General features: G+C 44.7%; 1 protein-coding gene and 1 pseudogene across 1 annotated transcript; both read right to left on the reverse strand.

Annotated features, from left to right (window-relative positions):
- Positions 1-332: 332 nt before the first annotated feature.
- LOC109766052 (protein phosphatase 1 regulatory inhibitor subunit PPP1R8 homolog) lies at positions 333-3,039 on the reverse strand. Its single transcript, XM_020324821.4, has 3 exons — positions 2,846-3,039; positions 1,643-2,212; positions 333-1,311 (listed from the first exon to the last, which is right to left on the reverse strand). Exons 2-3 carry the CDS (start codon positions 2,104-2,106, stop codon positions 504-506), a joined length of 1,272 nt encoding a protein of 423 aa, XP_020180410.1. The 5' UTR covers positions 2,107-2,212; positions 2,846-3,039; the 3' UTR covers positions 333-503.
- A 9,974-nt stretch (positions 3,040-13,013) lies between these two features.
- Positions 13,014-17,278, reverse strand: LOC141023366 (uncharacterized; annotated as a pseudogene).
- Between the last annotated feature and the right edge of the window lie 3,457 nt (positions 17,279-20,735).

Below are 20,735 nucleotides of genomic sequence, written 5' to 3' on the forward strand. Positions count from 1 at the left end.
TAAGCCACAAACTAGAGACAAGACTTACCACACTTATGACATGTGAATATGGGAAGCATGTGGGCGATAAAGTTATGTACCTACTTGACCAGACGAACATGAATACAGCAACGGTTCAAGCTACGAAGCAAACTCTGGCTTTTACTATTTAAATGTTATAAGCATTTAAAATATGAGAGATGTCCAACAAGATAGTGCATCATAATGCACAAGCAAGCTAAAACAGTAAGACGTAAGAAACCAGGGCAGGGTAAAAGAGTTAACGGCACAACACAATAACAGAATGAAGAAATGGGGCAAGATGGTACGTACAATCCCCATGATCGCAACCATAAGAAAGCATGCTCTAACATTAATATTAGGCAAAAAAGAGATTACCTTGATTCACAGCAGGATACAATCATGTAGAACAAAGCAAAATACCCAAGGCAAACATAACATTTCTGCTGCCATGTGTTTGTAATCAAGGCAATTCACTACTAACTGGAAATGTGACAAAATAACTAGTCGCCAAACAAGTCATCATCACTATCATCAGCTGAATTTGCACCCACGTCCCTGCTAGACTTCTTTTCATCAACAACTTTGACTTGCTCTGGCTGGCCATCTGATTTATACGCCCATGATGAGCCCAGTTTTGCTGGAACAGAGTCCCCGTAAAGGTCATCATACATACCACCTCTGGATGTGCTTTTAACTTTGTTAAGCATCTGTTGTAGCTTATCTGTTACCCCACTGTGGGAGGCACTGTCCTTTGATGAAGTTTGCTCCTTTCCTTTTGGTATGACAGTGACCTGTACAAGAGACTCGTACTTCCCAACAAGACTGCCTTCCTTCACACCAACTGGGCCTGGTTCAGTTTCAACATCTGCACCATCAGAAATCCCAACCACCTGAATAAGCTCTCCACCAACCTGATCTCTAAATGACACTCTCCGCTTTCTGCTTCTCTTTGACGGTCTACCGACTGCCTGGCTGTCATCATTTACAGCAGAAGCAGAAGCATCACCAGAAGAGCCTTTTCTCTTCAATGGCACGTCTGATTTGCTAACACCATAGCGATTAAGTATTGTATTGTATGCAACAACGGCGTCTTCATCGTCAGAGTCTGGAGGAGACGGCAAACTCACATCTGATGGGAGACTTTGAGCGGGAAAAAAAGCAGCAGTGTTCTTTCGTAGAACATATGCTCTGGTTGATGCAGCAAAGCGAAGTGACTGTCCAACTTCAAGTTCAACAGGGTTGTCCTTGGTTAATCTCTCGTTTGCAACAAATGTACCATGAACAGATCCTAAATCGATCACATAGATGCTGAAAGGAAACAAAGGAAGCATGGAGCAGCTGTTAGTTATGCACCTAAGACACAACAAAGATAAAAGAACATTTTACAGCTATAATCCTGCCATTTCTTGGGCAGAAAATTCTGAACGAAGCATGTCTAAAAGGTCAATAGCATATAGGAGCACAATATTCCATTACAGGCACAAACCGTTGTCTATTGAGTTAAGAAAATCAAATCTATTTGATTTGATAGCACACCTAATATTCAGGTTGCTAAAAAGAAGTCTCATTAACCATCAAAAACATAAACTCGTACGTCCAACTGAACGCAGGTGCATCAAACATCAGGCAGGTCTCTAACCTTCCATTTTTGTGTGGAACGACAGCAGCATGTTGGCGTGAGACAGACTGATGGTCCAAGACAATCTCGCAAGCAGGCACCTGCCTCCCAAATATATGCCTCTTCTTGTCCAGATTGATCCTATCAATGGCATTCCCATCCTTCATCACCTCAAGATAGTAAACCCCAGGGCGCGGCTCAATTGCCCAGTCCGGCGGTTGCCACGTCGACTGCCCACCACCAAACTGCGTCCCGGCAGGTCTGGGAGCCCCAGCAGCTTCTTGCCCGGCGATGCTTGAGCCACCACTCTGCTGAGCATGGTGACTCTGGCTGGGACCGAGATGTGAGCTTTGCGGCGGCACCAATGGAGCTGGCTGCACTTTCACCGCCGCGGGTACGCTCTTTGCACCCGAACCAGACTGCTGCACCGAGAACGGCTCCAAGGCCTGAGCTTTCTTGAAGCGGTCAAGCCCACCACGGTACATCTCCCCTAAGCTTACCACTACCACCTGTGCTGGTCACTATCACTGAATCACTCCTTAACAGCTGATGATGAACCCCACAGGACTGTACTAGTTCTGCAAGAATCCCCTACAGACGGATTACACAAAGTCAGTACCATCAAGCAAACTTTCGACCAAATTATATGGCGATTACAGGCAGAAATATTCCACTTTTTGTTGCTTCGCATCACAAATTAGGAAAAGCAGAAGCGATACTGGGCTAGATGTTGGATGATTTATCCTCTTTGACTCAAACGCGCTACTTTGATTAGTTTTCGATGATACGCACCTAAACAGATGGCCATATTGCCCCCTGTACCTCTTTGACTGAAGATGCGGCAAAAACATAACATCCCCAATGCTCTGTGATGGCTGGGCTGAATTCCCAAAGGATTTGGAAGCTCTGGTTCACAGGAGACTGACTGAATGGTAGAGCTCGCGAGTGAGCATCCTAAATCTGGCTTTGTTATATGTTTGAATTCATAGTTTCACCTGTGCTAGTTTCAACTGAATCTACTATTCTCATCAGGCTTGAGACTGGGTTCAAGCGTGACGGCGGTGGCGGCAGCGCACGAGCGCGCGGGCCCGGCGGCCGCACGAAGCAGCAGCAGCGGCACGACGGGGCGGCGGCGGCGAGCTCCTACTCCTAACCCTACCCTAGGTCGCCGCCCCGTGGGGGCATGGGGATGAGCGGGAGAGAGAGAGGGAAAGAGAGACTCACCAGGGGCCGCGCCGGGAGGTGCCCGGCGCCGTCCAGGAGCGCGTCCGACGAGGCGCGACGCCGTCGAGGAGCGCCTCCGACGAGGCGCCGACGCTGGGAGCGAGAGAGAGAGAGAGAGAGCTGGAGGAGGGGAACGATACGGGGGAGAGCGAGCTCGTTTTGGTCAATCTGGCACAGGGGCACTTTCGGGATTTCGACGAGGGCACCAAAACCCCCTCCCCCGTCTTCTTTCGGAAAAACTAACGCCCACACGTGTGGGCGTTTGCACATCGCCCACACGCCTCCATCACCATCCATTTTGCCACGTATGGACAAATGACATCAGCAGAAATTTTTAGTGCTTAAAAAGTTGCCATGTGGCAATTTTAGTTTGTAGATCATGGCAATTTTAGTTTTCCGATGATGGCAATTCCAGTACTTTGACCATGAAAATATTTTTTTTGTATGAACCATAGCAATTTTAAGTGCATGTATCATGGTAATTTTAATTTATGGTGCATGGCAAGTCTAGTTTCTTAACTCCCCGTTTTATAACATGTCAAAATTACTTTTAAATGTAGAAGAAAATAGCTGAAACATGTCATGGCAACTTCAGTGTAAACATCATGGCAATTTATGTGCAATAGACATGACAACTTATAACAAAAAAAAATTCGTAGATCTAGTTTCGAAGATCTCGTCGCGAGGGATTTAATGGTGAAAACGGATTTAAGAGATAAAACATTTTAAAAACAGAAAATCCTAAAAGATTTCCACATGCATGCATGCGGTGACATGGCGTAGTCTGTGTGCTATAGGGCGTGTGGACGGGTTTGGCTCCCACCACACGTGTGGGCGTTATCGCTGTCCTCTTCTTTTTGTGCAGCCAGCGACAATCTCTATGTCCGGCCCATATCTTTTTTACTTTTCTATTGTTGTTCAAACTTTATTTGAATATTCGAAAGACATAGTCTAAACATAGAAATGCATAGTTTAAATCTAAAATATATAGTTCAAATATAAATATTATTCAAAGGTCATAATTAAAAAAATTTATCAAAGAGCATCCACAAACCACAAATGATGCTCCACGGAATCATTGAGAAGTCTATTGCTTCTACTGTTCGTTATACTATTATGATTGAAGATGAATAGATTGAAAGTTTTTTGCCAAAAAAGAATTATTGATAAGCCGTTGATGCACATCTCGACCTCAAGATGGACGATCCTTCTCCAGAAAAAATTCAACTTGCTCTGCCCAAGATGATCAAATCAGCGTTACGATGGATCATATATGATTCGATCAACTCATTGTGTAGAAACTCTTCACCCATGTTCATTGTGTGGCCTTGCAAATGTTCACCAAATAAATGGTTAAACTTTATTCAAACATTGCATCAAAGAAGTGGTGGACGATATCGGCGGCTGACGGTCCATGATGTATCAGGCCATGTAGGACGAGCGCCGGGTGTGGGAGATGAGGTGGGAGCGTGCACCAGGAGTGAAGGAATCGGTGTGGCGGGCACCGATTGACCAAAATGTCGATTGGCAATCTTATCAGTGAGATTGGTGCTTTGCTAAACAGTCAGATGATCTAACTCTCGGCTAAATATTTGGGGCTACTATTACGAACTAAGGGCACCCACAATGTGTAACCAAATACAAGTGCCAAATGATGAAATAACTTTTAGCATCCGTGAAAACCATTGTGGAGGGTGCTTCCAAAGCTAAAAAAGAGGAAACCAAAGCCCCTACTTTAAAAAATGTGATCTCTCCCCTCTTTCTCCCTTCTTCCACTTTAGCATGGTCACATGCATAGAGCACACAGTCTGCTCCCTTATCCTTCCTCACATACTTTAGGTTAATTTGTGTCAGAGCTAGAACCCACGCTGCAAGTTATATGGCATGGCTATATTGGGAGACCAATGAATTTTGCAACCCATGCCGTATGCGGTTGTGTGTTAGATTTGTTTACGACCTACATGTGGATGTTCTAAGAAGGCACTCAAGGAGGATCAAATATGAAACAGAGCAGGCATCGCTATGCTCAGCACACTGCGGTGGTAGATCTGGCGTTGAAGCAAATTCTTAGTGTGTGGGGTTCATCATGTTCCTTGGTTTTGATGTCGAGTGACAGGATATGCGACCTTCCTCATCATGTAGGCAGTTTATGCATATATGATTCCGCTTGGTTGCAATACATGCCAGAACCATATGCATAGATGACAATCCCTGGGCGCTTACTCCATGGGATGGGGCATGGATTTCTAGGTCCTGGGTCCATGGAGGGCACTTACTTTGTATCAAGGAAGATTTACACTTTTCCCCCTAATTTTGTCCCGACCTCATCTTTACCCCTAAATAAAAACAATGCTTAACTTTACCCCTCTTCGGTTAAGTGCTCTTATAGAAATGCCCTTCCATACATTTTCCGTCCAGTCAAAGACCTTTGACCGTTAAGTGCGCGTATAGAAAAATCTAACGGTCAAAGGCCTTTGACTGGACGGAAAATGTATGGAAAGGCATTTCTATAAGCGCACTTAACGGAAGAGGGGTAAAGTTGAGCACCGTTTTTATTTAGAGGTAAAGATGAGGTCGGTACAAAATTAGGGGGAAAATGGAATTGGCCCTCGTATCAATCGGGACATTGCAGCAAGATTTTTTTTTGGATAGTTGGTGAACAACCACACACGAGACTTCTTTGTTGCTTATACCTACTAGTGGCGTCTATGCTCCTTGTTGAAGGCATTTATTAGATATTGCTTGACATCTTAACGCTCGTACCTATTTACTTCTTTTTTTTCCTTTTCATCTTCTTCAGTTCGCGGAAGCCCTGGTTTCATTGGGCTAGCCCATTGTCAAACCGATCTTTTTCCCACTATTTCTCTTTCTTCTGTGTTGTTCTTTTTTGGTTTTTTTGTTTTCATTTTTTTTTCTTTTTCAAAAAAGTGTGTACTTTTAAAAATTTCAAAAAATGTTTACCTTTTCAATTTTTGTTCATAAAATACAAATATTCACGTTTTAAAAAATACATAAATTTGAAATAATTGTTCGTGTCTTTCAAAATTTCTTAGAATATCAAAACATAAATACTTATTTAAAATAGCGAACAAAATTTTGAGCGCGGCATTTTTTGAAAAACACTAACAAATTTGGAAATTTAAAACATAACCAAAAAAATACGAAAAAATTGTAATCAATTTTATTTGAGTTTCCCCGGACATTTTTTGTGTTTGTGTAGAAAACTTTTGAAACCAGAACATCTTTTAAATTCCGAACAATTTGTAAGTGTGTGAAGATTATTTCAAACTCCTTGAACATTTTTTAATTGGTGAAAAAATTATGGCACCATGCCAAGTTATTTGGGTTTTCGACAAGTTTTACATTTTCTGGAGTTTTCTTGGTGAAAAATATGATAAACTGCCATACGTGTCAGAAGTCTTTCAAATCTGGCATGGATGACTACCATGAGCATGGCCACCTAGTGGCAAAAGTTGAGGTCATTTCAAGGATGTCCAAAAAAACACCATGTTCAACGTAGGGTCTTCATGAGCATTTTTTTCGACATCCGTCAAATTACCCCAATTTGTTTTCATGGCCTTGTATAGCGAATTCAAGGCACCATGCCAAATTGCTTGGATTTGGCAATTTCTCAATCAAAAAAGGTCAATAAATGTCACATGCTCAACAACCTCCACATCTGCAGCCTTTACTCCACTGCAATCTATCCAAACACAGATGATAGTTAGGCTGGCGAGGTGTTGGATGCCGAAATAAAAACCACTACCAAAAGATTTTAAATTATAAGGGTGAACACCGAGATCAAGCTCCTTGAGATTTGGCATAGCCCTCTGATACGTCCATTTTGCATCATGTTTTTCTATTGTTATTTACAATGTTTTTATGAATAATAATGCTTTACGAAGTAATTCTAGTGCCTTTCTCTTATAGTATGCAAGGTTTACACAAAGTGGGAGAGTGCCGTTAGCTGGAATTTTGGACCTGAAAAAGCTACGTTAGAGTTACCTATTCTGCACATCTCCAAATGAGCTGAAAATTTACGAAGAATTGTTTTGCAATATATAAAAAAATACCGGAGCAAATAACTACCAGAGGGGGCCCACGAGATGGGCACAACCCACCTGGGCGCGCCAGGCAGCCCAGGCGCGCCCTGGTGGGTTGTGCCCTAAAAAAAGAGAGGACTTTCGGGACGGAGCATCGTCGTCTCAAGGCAGAACTTGGGCAGGAGCACTTTTGCCCTCCGGCGAAACGATTCCGCGGGGGGGGGGGGGGGGGGGGGGACTTCCCCCGCGGAGGAGGAAATCATCGTCATCGTCATCACCAACAACCCTCTCATCTTTGGAAGGGCAATCTCCATCAACATCTTCAACAGCACCATCTCCTCCCAAACTCTAGTTCATCTCTTGTGTTCAATCTTTGTACCAGAACCTCAGATTGGTACTTGTGGGTGACTAGTAGTGTTGATTACATCTTGTAGTTGATTGCTATATGGTTTATTTGGTGAAAGATTATATGTCCAGATCCATGCATTATGCTATACAATACCCCTTTGATATTGAGCATGATTATCATTTGTGAGTAGTTACTTTTGTTTTTGAGGTCACGGGAGAAGTCATGTTACAAGTAGTCATGTGAACTTGATATGTGTTCGATATTTTGATGATATGTATGTTGTCATTCCCTTAGTGGTGTCATGTGAACGTCGACTACATGGCACTTCACCATATTTGGGCCTAAGGGAATGCATTGTGGAGTAGTTACTAGATGATGGGTTGCTAGAGTGACAGAAGCTTAAATCCTAGTTTATGCGCTACTTCATAAGGGACCGATTTGGATCCAAAAGTTTAATGCTAACATTAGATTTTATCTTAATACTTTTCTCGTAGTTGCGGATGCTTGCGAGGAGGTTAATCATAAGTAGGAGGTTTATTTAAGTAAGAACAACACCTAAGCACCGGTCCACCCACATATCAAATTATCAAAGTAGCGAACACAAATCAAACCAACATGATGAAAGTGACTTGATAAAATTCCCGTGTACCCTCAAGAACGCTTTCTTTATCATAAGAGACCGTTTTGGCATGTTCTTTGCCACAAAAGGATTGAGCTACCTTGTTGCACTTTATTTACCGTTACCGTTACTTGTTTCTTACAAATTATCTTTCTATCAAACAACTTGTTACCGACAATTTCAGTGCTTGCAGACATTACCTTCCTGAAAAACTGCTTGTCATTTCCTTCTGCTCCTCATTCGGTTCGACACTCTTACTTATCAAAAGGACTACGTACGATTGATCCCTTATACTTGTGCGTCATCACCCTCGCTTCAAACACCAACACATTAAACCAATTATGCTTAAAACTCCATAATCGTTGAAATCCTCCACTAAAGACGATGAAGGGACATTCAAGATCAGGGGCCAACTCTAATTTGACCAGGGTAGATATGCTTCCTACCATCTCTACATCCCGTTCTTCTATCTCCCCACTACAGATGTTCAGTTTTTGTATTATATATATGGAAAACTCGCAATGATGTATGCTTTAATTCTTCTTGCTGGTCTGGATTACAGATGATTTTCAAGAATCAGAAAGTTGTAGTGTAGGTCGAGCTCCATGGTACCCCTTATCTAGCTATCCATTCATGCATCGCGATCTGTGCATGTATTTTTCTCTTTTTTGTTTCTCATAAACAAAACAACATATAAACTTTAAACTTTGCAGGACAACAAAACATTCTAACTATGATGTGGGGAAAAACTTTCAGATTTTTATACATCTTAAATATTTCAATAATATTTTTACTCAATTTTTTTTCATTTTGTATATTTTTGCTGGACCAAAAAATCAAAAGTTCTTTCACACATTGAGATTCTAATGTTTGTTCAACCTGAAAAGTTTGAAGCCCATATGTTGTTTCATTTGAGAGGAACAAAAAAGGGAAAGTTTCAAGTAGTAAGTTAGTTGGCTAGCATGGATCTCAAAGCAATGATGGAGGGATGAGGATAAGGGGTACCAAGGAGCTCAGCCTATAGAAAACCACTCTCTTTAAGAAAATATATGTTACTCTGGCCCACTGAAAGTTTTTCCTTGCTGGGTATCAAAAATCACAACTGGAAAAACAATAGGGACTTGGAGCTTATTATCAAGAGCCCCCCATTGCTCTGGTCGGATCCTGGTTGAAGAGGTGCTTTTACATTTGTGCTTCCGCATCTGTGAGGTCGATCGAGTTCCCCCGGTGCTGAACTTTGTCAAGCTCTTCTTCCTGAGATGGATTGGGAATCGAATACTAGAAGTCTGGCAATGGGACCCAAAGACAAGAGTCTTCGGCTGGTGCGCAGTGGGATTGAGCTTGTTGTTCTACTTGATGCCTGATGTACTTTGATTTACTTTAAACTTCACTTACAAAGCCCAAAGAAACAAGCCTGCAAGCTCGGAGTAAAGCATACAAGCCGAACATATATACTACTAGTGTAAGATCGAGAAAAGAACCAACAAACAACCTCAAGATGCCTTGTCAAAGTGAGGTTTAATTTGTTGTGTGAAATTTCGCACCACTCTTCACATACATTCGCACAACACTTCGGTTACTGCTCTCCATTGTGGCCTTCAGACCTCTTTTAGGTATACCAACTCACGATTAGCACGACATGGACATTCAAAAGACCGACACAGGTGAGCAACAAAAAACAATAATCGTGGTGGCCGACGTAGGGATTTTCCCGGGATCCACCCCAAGGGTGTTGTGCCTCGTCGTCACACGTGGGTCATGTTCGTCATCAGCATGGTGCTCTCGTACTTCCTGAGATCTAGAGTGCTGAGCAGGACTAGCGGTCGTTTTTTTTAGAAAAGGAGGAGGACCCCCGGCCTCAAGACTAGCGGTCGTAGATTGGAACCCAAAAAATGACGCTAAGAGCGTTGAAGATTGATAACGAAGCTGCGGGAATGATGAAGCGACACTGTATGCGCTAAAAGTCCTGCTCTCCACCATTTCAACAACTGGGTAGTACGCCAGCGAAGAGATAAGCCGTTGACACTCTGCCTTTAAACCTTGTGCTTGTCCCCCGTTTTTGTTGGTTGGTTTTGCTTTTCTCCCCTTGACGGCTTGTTTGGTTAAACCTCCTCTCAAGGGGATTGAAGAAGATTGGAGGGGATTCGAAGGGATATTGACTTGTAGGGTATTCAATCCCCCTCAATAACTCTTAATCCCCTTCAAATCCACCTCAACAGAACAAGGCCTTAAAGATTTTGGATAAGTGGAGAAGAGAAAGATACAGATGGAATATCTGTTCATACGGGAAGGAGTAGGCTTGTTTGGTTCACTCCAATATCTCACTGCATTTGGATGTAGATGTAGCTAATCTCTTCTACTAGTATTCATTATAGTCCAGGGGTACATGCATGGTTCTGTTTAATCCTATAGTTAGCTAGCTAACAGTTACTGTTGCTATTTGTTACAGGAGGGAGGATAGAAGACACTTTGGGATGGACTATATATAGACTAGCCAAATGCATGCCTAGGCCTAGCTAGATCATCCGATAGCCGTGTATGTGCATGTAGTCACGAGTATATTACTGCAAGAAGGAAGGAGCGAGAGGACGCCTGGTTTTTGCCAGGAAAATGCCGAGATTCAAGTAAAATAAAAAGAGTTCACCCGATGCCATATTTTTGGTAGTTTGACTAAATTTGTCAGAGTCGCTCCTGCACAATCATCAATGCCGAGCGAATAAAATGGGATAAGCATCAAAGATCTAGGCGTCTAGCTGTTCAACGGTGTCCTTAATTAGAGCAAAAACAATCTACGTCAGAGTAGTAGGCATGCGTTATCCAACCAGCTAATTTTTGAACATCGAGTTCCATTTGCTGGGTGTTTTTGTCTTCACAGCAAGCGGCGTATGACACGTACTATGTTCTTATTAAATTTCTATCAGTCACGGTTCATGCGTGCAAGATCATCAGTGCTAATTAACTGTAAAAGAGACGAGCGAGCATGGTAGGCCGAGTTTTACACCGAGTGAAGAATAGAAAGTGTAGCAGCTGAATACAGAGCACATTATAACAATCAGTGGCATCGTTCAGGCTAAGAAAACTGTCCTTAAGTTAAGTCCCAGGTTACTGAATGCGACCATAGCCCAGGCCCATGGACGCAGGCGCGCAGCCTACCCTGATGGAGATTGCTGCACCATTGTCAATGGAAGGATTCGATTATTCGAATGGCATGCCACGCTCCCTTCATAGCAGGATCAACTCTTTCACACTGCTCACATCAGAAAACACCTAGCTTGCTTGTTTCACTCCAATATCTCATAGCAGTTAATTGCACATAAGTAGCTACGAATCAATTGAGGGATGATTTTGAGGCAAGTAATAGTTACTGGATCGGAATATCTATCTTCTAATCTAGGAATAATCCACCAGTACACCTATAGGAAAATATATACTTTGCGATGGACTATATATACCGGCTATATATGCCTATCTAGATAATCTGATAGCCATGTATATCGTCACGAGTATGACACCGCACACCTAGCTGCATGCATGATGCATTTCGATCATGCTTTGTAATGCTGTCTCTTTCTCTTTACATGAATAGTCATCCAAACACAACATGTGTGACTCTTACTAGAACACGCATCTGCGTTTGAGCTGCTCACTCTCTGGTGAGAAATCCCAATTACGAATTCACACACGCGAACTACATCATCCGATGCATGCACAACAATCTAACTTGGAATTGTGTCTACCGTACCTATCTATTTCCTCTGTCCGGGTTCGTTGGGTCTGCTCGCATTTTGGGTCAAACTTTGACCATCTATATGACTAACAAAATATGAGGTATATGTTACGAAAAGTATACTGTTGGGCTTGTACTCAGAAGATGTTTTGGACGGTATAAATTTTGTGACATATAACTCATGTTTTATTAATAGTTAAATTTATAGTCAAAGTTTGACCCGCAATATTAGGGACCCAATAAACCCAGGCGGAGGAAGTAGTACATATGCATAGAGCTTTTTATATTGTACTCCCTCTATTTTTTTTTGGAAAAGGGGGGACTCCCCGGCCTCTGCATCTGGAAGATGCATACGGCCACATAGATAAATAAAATAGGTTCAACAATGTCTAAGAGTCGTAAAAGAAAATAACGTCGAGCTCACAAAGACCTCGACATGAAAACAAAAAAGTTATAAAGCCACAACCGGCTGGCAGAAATAAAGGTAGGAAAACTAATTGCCTATCCTATTACATGACCGCCATCCAAACCGGTTGAATATATCCCGCGCTACCATCTCCCACCGGACAGATTCAGTAACCAAACGCTCCCTGGCCTCCGTCGGAGTGAGTAGGGACCACATACGGATCAACGCCGTAGCACGGAATACAACCTGCAAAAAATGAATAGTAGTTATTCTGTTAAAAGCCAAATCATTTCTGCAGTTCCAAATTGCCCATAACAACGCACAAACTCCTACATGAATGTGTCTAGCTGTAACGGACTCTATCCCATCCAGCCACGTTCCAAATAACGACCCGACCGAACTCGGAGGAGTAATGTTAAAAGCAATTTGCACTGAGCGCCACAAAATCCTTGCCAATGGGCACTCAAAGAATAGATGCTTAATGGTTTCATCCCGATCACAGAAACTACACCTAGTAGATCCTGTCCAATTGCGCTTAACCAAGTTGTCCTTTGTTAGAATAACCTGTTTATGGACAAACCACATAAACACTTTGATTTTCAAAGAAATTTTGACTTTCCAAACATGTTTGGAGTTAGGAATGACACTCGAGTTAATAACATCGATGTACATCGATTTAACGGTAAATTGTCCAGACCTAGTAAGTTTCCAACACAACTGATCGGGCTGATGTTGTAGCTGAACCTCCATCAGTCTACGCACCAGATGAAGCCAAGCTTCCCATCTATTACCAACAAGCACCCTCCTAAACTGAATATTAAGAGGGGTGGCCTGCATAATCGTTGCTACAAGCGCATCACGGCGATGGGCAATACGATACAGAGTTGGGTACTGTAATGCCAAAGGTGTCTCACCAAGCCAAGTGTCCTCCCAGAAGCGAGTATCGTTACCAGCTCCGACTATAAACTTTGTTCTATTAAAGAAGGCTGACTTAACTCTCATAAGCCCCTTCCAAAATGGCGAATCAGTTGGTCTCATTGTCACCTGTGACAAGGTTTTGGATTGCAGATACTTGTTACGAAGTATCTGTGCCCAAGTCGCATCAGTCCCAACTGATAACTTATATAGCCACTTACTAAGCAGGCATCTGTTCTTGACCTCAAGATTCTCGATACCCAACCCCCCTGATCCTTGGGACGACAAATAATATCCCACTTGGCGAGTCTATACTTTCTCTTAAGATCATCGCTCTGCCAAAAAAATCTTGACCGATAGAAGTCCAGCCTTTTCCTGACCCCAACTGGAACCTCAAAGAAAGATAGTAGGAACATCGGCAAACTTGTGAGCACCGAATTAATAAGAATTAACCGGCCTCCATAAGACAGAAGTTTGCCCTTCCAACAACTAAGTTTCTTTTCGAACCGATCTTCGATACATTTCCACTCTCTGTTCGTGAGCTTACGATGATGAATAGGTATACCTAGGTAAGTAAAAGGTAAAGCCCCTAATTCACAACCAAACAATTGTCTATAAGCCTCTTGTTCCTCCTTGGCTCTCCCAAAGCAGAACAACTCGCTTTTATGAAAGTTAATCTTTAAACCGGACAATTGTTCAAATAAACACAACACCAGCTTCATGTTTCTCGCTTTTGCCAGGTCATGCTCCATGAAGATGATTGTATCATCAGCGTACTGCAAAATGGATACACCCCCATCAACTAGGTTGGGCACCAAGCCACCTACCTGACCGGCGTTCTTTGCCCTGCCTATGAGAATGGCCAACATATCGACTACAATGTTGAACAATATAGGGGACATTGGGTCTCCTTGCCTCAGGCCTTTGTGTGTCTGAAAATAATGACCTATATCATCATTTACTTTAATTCCAACACTACCTTTTTGCGAAAGGATTCTACCTGGCGTCACCAGGCCTCATCAAAACCCTTCATGCGTAAAGCCTGTTGAAGGAAAGGCCATTTGACTTTGTCATACGCTTTTTCGAAATCCACTTTGAAAACAACCCCATCCAGCTTTTTCGTGTGGATTTCATGGAGCGTTTCATGTAGGACCACAACACCCTCAAGGATGTTCCTGTCCGGCATGAAGGCAGTTTGGGTAGGCTGCACAACAGCATGTGCGATCTGTGAGAGCCTATTGGTCCCGACCTTGGTGAAAATTTTGAAACTAACATTAAGAAGACAGATTGGCCTGAATTGCTCAATTCTCACAGCCTCTGTTTTCTTTGGAAGAAGTGTGATCGTTCCAAAATTTAGCTGAAAAAGATGAAGCTGCCCAGCAAACAGATCATTGAACAAAGGCAACAAACCACCTTTAATGATAAACCAGCATTTCTTATAAAACTCCGCTGGAAATCCATCTGGGCCCGGCGCTTTGTTAGTTTCCATCTGTGAAACGGCCTCAAATACCTCTTTCTCGGTAAAAGGAGCCGTCAGTACATCATTCTCCACAACTGTGAGCTGAGGAACATCCTCAACCCTGGACTCATCCAGAGACACACAGTTATGTTCTGGAGGACCAAACAACTGCTTATAGAACTCAGTAATGTACAATTTTAGGTTCTCCTGTCCTACAATTGTTCCCTCATCTTGCTCAAGCTGAAAGATCCTCTTCTTTCGATGCTTACCATTAGCAATCATGTGAAAAAATTCAGTGTTCACGTCCCCCTGGACGACTCTCCGTACCTTGGCCCGCAACGCCCACTTCAACTCTTCTTCCCTAAGAAGTTCTTTCAGCCTTAATTCCGCGTCCAGCTTGGTTTGAAGCTCCGCGACTGGCAGAAGCGTGGTTTCTGCCTTTACATCTAGGGACTGAATAAGTGACAGAATCCTTTCCTTTTCAACCTTATAAATCCCGCTAAGATGCTTAGCCCATCCACGCAGGACACTCCTCAAGTGCCTGATCTTATTCTGCCAGCGCTGAAGCGCAGTGATTCCTCCTGAATCCTTAGCCCACTATCTAGCTACAAGATCAAAGAAGCCTTCACGTTCAAACCAAGCCATCTCAAAGGAGAACACATTCTTGTTCCCCAAATGGGAGGGCTGACCAGAGTCCACAAAAAGCGGCGTGTGATCAGAAATACCACGGGATAAGGCCTGGACTGTTACCAGAGGAAACTTCTGTTCCCAATCGACACTAGCCAACACACGGTCCAACTTCTCATACGTCGGATTTGGCAGCGCATTAGCCCAGGTGAATTTTCTGCCCGAGAGCTCAATTTCTCTCAGGTTCAAACTCTCAATGATAGTATTGAACATGAACGACCATCTGCCGTCGAAGTTATCATTGTTCTTATCCTCACGCCTTCTAATAATATTGAAATCACCCCCACCAGGTACGGCAACTGCTCGGAACCACACATCCGAACTAGATCAGCCAAGAAATCGGGCTTGAGCTCGGGCTGCGCAGCCCCATAAACCGCAACCAGAGCCCAATTAAACCCATCTTCCTTCGACCGCACCCGGAACTTGACTGCAAAGTCTCCCATAACCACACTGCGAACCTCAAGCGTCTCACACCTAACGCCGAGTAAGATTCCACCCGATCTCCCTCTCGGCGGCAAGCAATGCCAATCAAATTCAACACCCCCCGACAAAGAATTTAGAAACTGAGGCGCAAAATTATCTCTCCCCGTCTCCAAAAGAGCAATAAAATCTAAGTGATGCTCGACAGACGCCTCAGCAAGAAACCTTCTTTTAGCCAAGTCTCTCAGACCTCTGCTATTCCAAAAGATTCCTTTCATAGTTCATCGTAATTTTTTTTTTGCCGAACGCATCCTAGCACTCCTACGCACTGCGGACGACGGGTATACCTTCCGTTTCCACTTGCGCTTTGGGATAGCTTGACTCTGCAACTGGTCCTCATACCCAGCGTCAGAGGGGCTTGCCAAGCCTATCTCAGTAGAGACATCCTCTACCCCCGCCTCAGAACTAGAAGGCAAAAGATCCGCACAAAAATTATCAAGCGCCCTGACCCCAAGCGCATCAACCTCCGAATCACACATGGGTTTAACAGCTGCAATATTGCGAATCATCTCTAAGGCCCGCTCAGCCTCTAGGTCAAGTAGATCATTAATAGAATTAGAAATTCCAGTTTCATTACTACCAAGAGAAACCCCTAGTTGATTTGCATTATCAAGAATCTCATCATTTGAAAAATGCAAAATGGAATTGGAAAAATTGACCGACATACCAGTAGTGACCTCGACCTCACGAAGCTTGGCCGCCCTCATGGCGCACCGTTGCTGGATGTCGTCCACATCCGGATGTGCCTGGAGACGGTCACTCACCCGACGCCCCTCAGACGAGGGATCCTGGATCCCGCCAAATGCAATGACCTCCTCCCGAGAGATCGCGGATGGGGTACGGCCTCCTGCCTCACCCCAACCCGCCGTCCGAGCGACCTGCATGGGCCGCCCCACAGTGGCACCAGTAGGAAGGGACGCCTGGCGCGCCCCACCAGACGAGGCCATCACCGATGGTGGTGGAGACATAGCCAGGACCGCCCGTCCTGGCTCCCCAACCTGCACCGGAGAGGGCACCACCATAGGAGAAAGCTCCGAAGCCGCCTGCCCCGAGCCCACTCCCGAAGGCGAAACCGGCACCATCCGGGAAGAAGACACCACGGGAGAAGAAGCATCTGAGTCCTCCTGACCTGGACCTCCTCCCAGCGAAGAAGAGGACACGGGAGCCACCTGCCCCGCATCCCTGTCCTCAGCACAAAAAGAACCCGAGACCGCCTGGCCTATGTCTCCGCCCTGCACATGAGGCCCTGTAAGCTGCGGCGTCTCCTGAGGGGGAACCACGCGCTGACCAGACGAGGGAGTGGCCACCTGCCGACTCACCTCCTCCGCCCCCCTGACCGCAAGTGATGAATCCCCAGAACCCGAGTCCACAGCATCCAGAAAATCCAAAGCAGGCAAAGCGAGCTCAAAGGCCTCCTCGGACTCCACCCGATCGCTCCACAACCTCGGCGGTGCAGAAAAAGGTTCGAAGGACCCAAATCTCAACGACTTCGAAGGCACCAAGGAGGGCTGAGCAGCCCCATCCCCGGTCGTCGCGGTGTCGGACCCCGGCCCCATGGACAGCTGTCGTCCAGAGTCCTCGGCCGGCGGTTCCTGAACTCCCGCGCCACCGTCACCCTCATGCATATCAACATCAGACACGTGAGCCGGTGCAGACAACAGGCTCTCGTCCTCAAACTCAATAACCAGATTATAAATCCTGCCTCGATAAGCCCACTTAACCACTTCCGGCACATACTCAACATTCATTCAGAATACTGACCAAAACCCGAGCAATCCCTTGAGCTCTGGTGAAAGTCATGTCCACACGCTCAGGCTTCCCCACAAGAATGCCCAAACTGGCCACAACCCGAGCATCCTGCAGTGGGGAGGAAGGTGCCCCGGAAAAGCGTAGCCACGCTTGCGTAAGCGGTATGCCCTGAGGCTCAACAAGCTTCCACTCCTGAAACTCAAGGATACCATCAGTACCCGGGACCTTACACATCCCAAAACTCAGCAACCGCTGCAGATCCTCCACAGACGGGCACTCGACCCTGAACATCTTATCAGCAAGACCGACAAGGTCCCACTGGAAATCCCCAGGAGCCAGCTCTCGAAGCCTCTGCACTATCTGTGCCTCAGACACCTCCCCTGTAGGGGAACGCAGCAGACAACAAAAATTTCCGACCTACGCACCAGCCCAGGACCACTATGGAGACTGCATACATGGTTTGATCTTTTTCGTTACCGACTCGTAGCGCAGCGGGAAGTAGAGTCGATGACGATCGGCGGTGCAGATCCCCGCAGCTAGGATTTACAACCTCCCAACCGCGAGGATGTATACCCTCATCTGCTCCTCAGACAGCCCTCCAGGAGGCGGTCGAACAGCCCCCCGGACGGTGTCGCGGACAGCCCTTCAGGAGGACCTTCGAAACTCGAACGGTCACTCGGACAGCCCTTCGGGAGGACCTTCGAAACTCGGACGGTCACACGGACAGCCCTTCGGGAGGCACTCACGAACTAAGACCGAAACTACGATCTCTCTACAGAGTTGCACACATACGGTGTCATCTATCCGGCAGGGCTTCGCCGTCCAGAACTAGTTCCTGCCGGAACCCAGACAGCCTTACGGCTCTACGAAACTCTTTTCGTGGGAGGGAGAGAAGAAGCCAGATAATGCATGGCATGTGTATGAGAGCAAGGGATGAGTGTGGAGGGCTTCCCCTCCACCTCTATTTATAGGAAATCCCAAGGGGGTAGGGTAGTTTCACAAAAAACCCAAAATGCACATGAATGAAGTCCTTCCACAAGGACCTAGGAGTGAAACCAAGGAACAAGAGGGTCCCCAAGGGGGGATACCCCATGTGGCCGGCCACACCCCCATGAGGGGCCCAAAAAATGGCTCCTATCCATCCATGTCATCCCCAAGATCTTTTGGAGCAAAGCCCCAAAAGGTGGCTTTCCATAAAGTAACCATAAAGCTGATTTTCACTATTCACGACGACATTTTTCAGCGTCTGATCGAACTGAAAATATTTATGTGGGCTAAGAACATTTCCAGTACCCACTAAAATGATTTTCAACGCGTTCCGAAACAATTCCGGTTTTAGTGATTTTCATCTGCGAAACGCATCTGAAGTGGCTCTGGCAGCTCCGGAACATTTCCGGTTTTTATCTCAGAAATTTCCAAAAAGCTTCCAGAATGATTCTGGCATCCTCCAAGAATTATCAGGCATGTGCCGAAACCAATTTGACTTAATGGTGTATCCCGAAACAACTTTTCGGTATCATCGAAACTTATCCGATGACCTCTCTCTGCGGTACGATTCCGCTGTCCGAAACTTTTCGGTGTCCGAAACTTTTTCGGTGATTTTCTCTCAGACTCCCTGTCTAGTATTCAGCAGATAGATGACCCTTAAGCGTGTGACCCTATAGGTTCGGTGAAGTATAGACATGACCCGGAACCCCTTCCGATCAATGATCAACATCGGAGCCGTGGACACCCATATTGACCCCTATACCCACACGAATAAATATTCGAGTGAACCTCCAGTTGCCGTGTGCTATTCCTGTTGCTTCGCGATATGTTACAAATACCCGAGGTGAGACATGTTGGCATTCCCGTGGATCAACAACTTGTCCACTATGCTAGTTACCTCGCTACCGGTATTGTTCTCTTTTCTCGTTATCGTGTTCCGGCATCCCCGTGATCAAATCACAAAGTGTCTGGCCAGACGATGATGGATACCGTAACACCGAGAGGGCCCAGAGATATCTCTCCATCGTCAGAGGAGCAAATCCCAATCTTGAGCTATCAAGTTACTTGACACACTTTTCCATGAACCCGTAAGCCGCCGTAATAGCCACCCATTTACGGATGACATTTAACAAACCCCAAAGTTCATGAAGCAAGCATGAAGAAACTCGATACTCTCATGGTCTAAGGAATCATGCAAACGTTAACCATCTCTGTGTTATGTACCAATAAACTTGTGACGAATGAATCTCATAGCATAACATCATGCCGGGTCAATTCAACACAAATGTTCTCTTAACATTATGCCCTCAAGGTTGCTGACATAGACATGCCCATGATCAGGAAAACATAACCATCATGCAACACTTGAGCTAGTCTTAGAGGCCAGACTAGGAATACATTTTACCGTTTATTATTCCACACGTGCATATGAGTCTTCCTCCGAGCCTCGTGGTTATTGCAGACTCGAGAACCATAGCAGTTATAGCATGGAACATAAACATAATTATGAACTCGGAGATAAATAATATCATTTATTATTGCCTCTAGGGCATATCTCCTACAGACTCCCACTTGCACTAGAGTCAATAATCTAGTTAATGCTAATGCACTTTACACCTGTGGCACACCGGTGTAAATATGCTTCGCTTGTGGTATAGCCTGATGTCCAACGGATCTGACGACTTCAGTTCCGTGTGTATCTTTGCATGTCCTCGCGTTTTCACGTTTTCACAAAATTCATATTTTGTGTGGACTTGGCTTTGTATGTATGTGAATCACAGGTTGAACCTGGATTCCTCAGACTGAGTTATGGAGCAACTACCTGCAGTAGTGTCCCATTGTCAAAAGCCATCTTGGAACTATACTAAGTTTATGAATGAACTATATGATTCAACATCTTCTTTGTCGCTTCTAAAGCGTCAACATACTTAGCCCTTGTTATAAAATTCGCCACAGTAACTAGTTTGAACAAATTCCAACTAACTGTGCCACCACATTGTGTGTTACACAAAACCCTTAACTTAAATCGAAAATCGCACGGTGAAAAGATGAAGACTATCGATGTAACATTTTACAACGAACTCTTCATGATCTCCGCTTGCAAAAAAACATATCATCAGTACTTACTCTAGTACTCAATGACATCTTTCACTGTTGTCCCACGGTCAGTACTTTGATCACTTTAGTATCCATACTCGCAACACCTTGGGAGTATCGGACATATCTGGTTGTTTTACATACCATGGAATACATGATTAATCCAAACACAAAAGTGTGTGGAATCTGCATCATGTATTTTACTCATCAGTGTTTTGGGACACCGAGTCTTGCAAAAACTCCTTCCATGTGACTTTGGCAAGAATCACTCCTTGGCGTTTTAAATGCTAAAAGGTTTTAGCATCTTGTCAATATGTATTCATTGCTTAGCCCCATTAGGTAAATCTATCTCCATAGATCATCATGCCTAAT

This window comes from Aegilops tauschii, chromosome 1 (assembly GCF_002575655.3).
Source record: "Aegilops tauschii subsp. strangulata cultivar AL8/78 chromosome 1, Aet v6.0, whole genome shotgun sequence".
Classification (NCBI taxonomy): domain Eukaryota; kingdom Viridiplantae; phylum Streptophyta; class Magnoliopsida; order Poales; family Poaceae; genus Aegilops; species Aegilops tauschii.